Genomic DNA, 3829 nt, shown 5'->3' on the forward strand with positions numbered 1-3829 from the left:
TATATATATCGATATATTTTACAAATTATTAAATACACCTGGCAAGAGAAGTCACTGATTTTGAATATACATATTCCACTTACGTTATTTCTTATCACCTTGATTAGTAAAGAATAAGAACCAGAACTTACCTGTTGATTGTATTATGAAATAATTTTTTTAAATTTATTCTTTTAAAAACTTCACATCCACAGATTTGACTTATTTTAGTTGTGGTGTGGAAGAGAATTATTTTCACTAGCTACAACCAGAAAACCCCCCTTTCTCCTAATAAGGTTAACAGTGGCTGTATTCTGTTCAATTAAACTGTGTTTATCCTATTTTGACATATCAAAGTATCTCCTGAAATATGGTCCATCAGCATTAAAACTCAGCACATGGGGAAATAGTTAATTTAACTTGAACTTATTTAACTTTGCAGAACCACAGATTGTGTTTTCTAGAGTGCTGGTTTGGTACAGGGAAAGCAAATGAGATAAGATCCTAATGACTGATTTGATTTTGTAAGTCACAGCAAGACAGTTCAAACCTGTGCCTTAACCTTATTTGTGGAACTCCCCACAGGACTGAATAGGTTCAAGTTGGCAGTTTTATACGATCTGTTTCAGATAATATAACAATGACCAATGAACATATATTTTGCTCTCTACATAGACAGAAATTCACATTTAACTCATGCATTTGTGCTCAGCAGCCTTTCTATTCTCTTCCTGTCCCCTCGACTTCAAATCAAATTAATTTCCCATCACACAATAAAATGCCATTAATTGAGTTTGCTACTCTTATTGGCTTACTTAGCTTATGGTCCCTCACTAATCATATCAAAAAGAAACTATTTTTATTTGTGAGTTTAACTTGTTATTATATTTGGTTATCCATGTTTTGTTTTGGTTTTTTTGGTAATTACAGGCGCCAAACCACATCTAAAATTCCAGGAAACAGAAAGCCAAGGAATGGAATATGAAAACCTGTTTTTAATAAATCACCAAACACTGGATGACAGCCTTGCTTTCACAAAATCTTAGACGGTGATCACACCCTTGCTGGTATTTTTGTGTCATTACTGTTTTGCAGGTAGTTGGACTCTCTTTGTCCCAGACCTTGGATGACTTGGCCCTTCTCTACCTGGCCACCATGCAAGCCCTCGCTGTGAGTCTGATGGCGTTTTGTGTTTCAAATGACTTCCTCTCTCTCAGACTGATACCCTAGCACCTTTAAGTACAAAGGAGGTTGTATTTGCTTTCTTGTAACTTTATTCCTGTTGTGTGTCCTCCTCTGGTTTCAGCTCGGTACACTTCATATTCTGGAGGCCATGAAAGAAGCAGGACATGAAATCAGAACCCTCTTCCTGTGTGGTGGATTGAGCAAAAACAACCTGTTTGTACAGATTCATGCTAATACTACAGGTGGTAAATACCAATAACATGGTTATATGTATATTTTGAAACACAGTTGCACAGTATGTACATTTATAATTTATTGAGAGTAAGAAAGAATGTTTGTATTAGTATTTCAATAACTTAACCACGAAATAAAGATTAAGAAGAAAATTTTAATTATGTGCAGCTTCCAGTGGCCAACTTTGAAGTTTAAAGAGTCCCCCAAAGTCTTTTTTAACAGCACAGCACAACAAGACAGAAGAAGTTACTCCTAGGATGGACTTACATGTAACTGAAGTAAATTTAGAATACAGACAATCAACAACAAAAAATAATTAATATATAGTAGGAATATGATACATGAAGACATTGAAGAACATTCAGGCAGAGAAGACCTGGAGAGAGGAAAAGGTAAAATAAGTTCTGTGATAGCTTTAGCCCATTCCATGTCTTCAATCTCATTCTCAGGATTGCCTGTAGTGTTGCCAGACCAAACTGAAGCTGTGCTAGTGGGAGCTGCAGTGCTGGGAGCATGTGCATCAAGACACTACAGCTCTATACAGGTAGAGTGAAGTTACAATACACACGAGTCAAACAACATCTGAGGGATTTGGCAGGAAATGCTTTTGAAACGTAATTAAGCACTCGTTAGATATAAGGTCTGAAGAAGAGCATCTCTGAATGGGCAACATGTTAAACATTGAAGCAGATGAGCTACAGCAGCAGAAGACCACACCGGGTGCCACTCTGTCAGATAAGAGCAGGAAACTGTTCTGATGTAACATTAAAGTTCATAAAGAACATGAAAGTATAAATCCAACTGTATTGTATCAACAGTTCGGTCTAGTGTTGATGGTGTAAAGGTGTGGGGGATATTTTTTGGCACACTTTGGGTTGCTAGTACCAAATGACCGTTCGTCAAATAAACACCTGCAAAATAACGTAACTGGAAGTTTTTTCTGATATGTCACAATACCAACACAATAACATATCACATATAACATATCATAACACAAAGTATCCCGGTGGAAATGCACTGAAACACTGTCGGCTGTCACAGTGGAAATTTGGATTTGCTCTTTTGCACAAGTAGAGATGGAGGTGCATAGTGTTTTACTCCAGTCTGCAATTTGACTTTAAGAGCTGGCTTCCCAAAATACATTCAGCGATTGTAGGGTAAGTTGTTCATTTGAACAGTTTTTCTGTTTAACAGAGTTAGAAAAGGATTAGAATCTGTGACTGGCTTTTTAAAATAATTTAATAACATTAAATTTTCACGGCACTGTTTGTGTTTTTGGTTTAAGCTGTACTCTTTGAATTATGGATTTCCGTTTGTATTATATTTATAGTTCCTGGTTATTCGGTTTCTGTTCTGTTTCTGTGCCTCCTCTGTGTTCTTGGTCTAATTCTGCTCTCCGTGTGTTGTATATTTAGTCTTAGTTTTCTGTCTTTATGTCTTCCCTATGTCCCACGTCTTGTTACTTTTGTCTCTGTGTTTCATGTTCCTCTGTCTCAGTATCAAGTCCACGTTTCTGTGTTATGCTTCCTGTTTACTTTTGCTTTGACAGTCTGTCCTTGGTTAATGTATTCTGCTTTTCTTCCTTTGTCTCACTATGGGGGTGTCTAAATTCATGGGCTGCATCCTCCTGAGGACACATTTGTAGGCCGATTACGTCACAGCGACGCGACGAAGGCTGTCCAAATTCGTAGACTCCTCCGAATGCAGCCGACAAATGTGTCTTCCTTTTCTCCGAATTTGAAGGATGGGTGTGTCCTTCGTGGCCCACCATATCCCAGAATTAATAGTGTGGCTTAGCCAATTCCAGTTTTCAACAATGGCGGCCGCTACTAAGTTTTAAATTACTCATACTAATCTTTCTGGGTCACAAAATAAACTTTTAACATATTTTCAGACGAGAATGTAGTAGCTGTGTAAACATCAAATATCTGCTCAGTTTATCAAGATATCACGTATTTGCAAAAATGCTCCGACGTTTTCGGAGACGTCTGCTACCCACCAGCTCGATAGCTAGCCGGGAGCTCGAGGGTCACTGAAGCCGCAGAGAACGGCACAACTCCCGGTACATCATTTTCAGATCACCGTGGACTTTTGCTACTCAGGTTAAACGCAATATATAAGTCACTTAGACAACCTAAAAATGTTATTGTTGGGCTTTTTTCAGTGTTGTATTTGTTTGTGAGTAAATCGGTTTGGCTGAGATTCAAGTTATTAGATTAGATTAGATTGAAAAAATAACTTTTTTAATCCCCCGGGTGGTTTTCACACAGCTGAATAAACGTCAAACAGAAAACAGATTAAACAGAAGTGCGAGATGGTCGAGAATTTACGCCAGTGTCCTGTTATATTTCAGATAGCAAGGAGCTATCAGCTGAGTTTATTAAACTCCACCGAGACAGCGGTGACGCAAATCTGAAGGCTAGACCGTCCA

General features: G+C 37.9%; 1 protein-coding gene across 2 annotated transcripts in view; it reads left to right on the forward strand.

The window, feature by feature from the left end:
- fggy (FGGY carbohydrate kinase domain containing) overlaps positions 1-3829 on the forward strand; it is a 22156-nt gene that overhangs the window by 15825 nt on the left and 2502 nt on the right. Inside the window, exons 12-14 of one of the 2 annotated variants that reach the window (XM_005741932.1) lie at positions 1075-1149; positions 1286-1409; positions 1848-1942. In XM_005741932.1, coding sequence (XP_005741989.1) covers positions 1075-1149; positions 1286-1409; positions 1848-1942 — 294 coding nt within the window. The remainder of the gene's footprint in view (positions 1-1074; positions 1150-1285; positions 1410-1847; positions 1943-3829) is intronic. The other variant, XM_005741933.1, reaches the window with a different exon arrangement.

Source organism: Pundamilia nyererei, unplaced genomic scaffold (assembly GCF_000239375.1).
Source record: "Pundamilia nyererei isolate P.nyererei 1_Seehausen unplaced genomic scaffold, PunNye1.0 scaffold00115, whole genome shotgun sequence".
NCBI lineage: Eukaryota > Metazoa > Chordata > Actinopteri > Cichliformes > Cichlidae > Pundamilia > Pundamilia nyererei.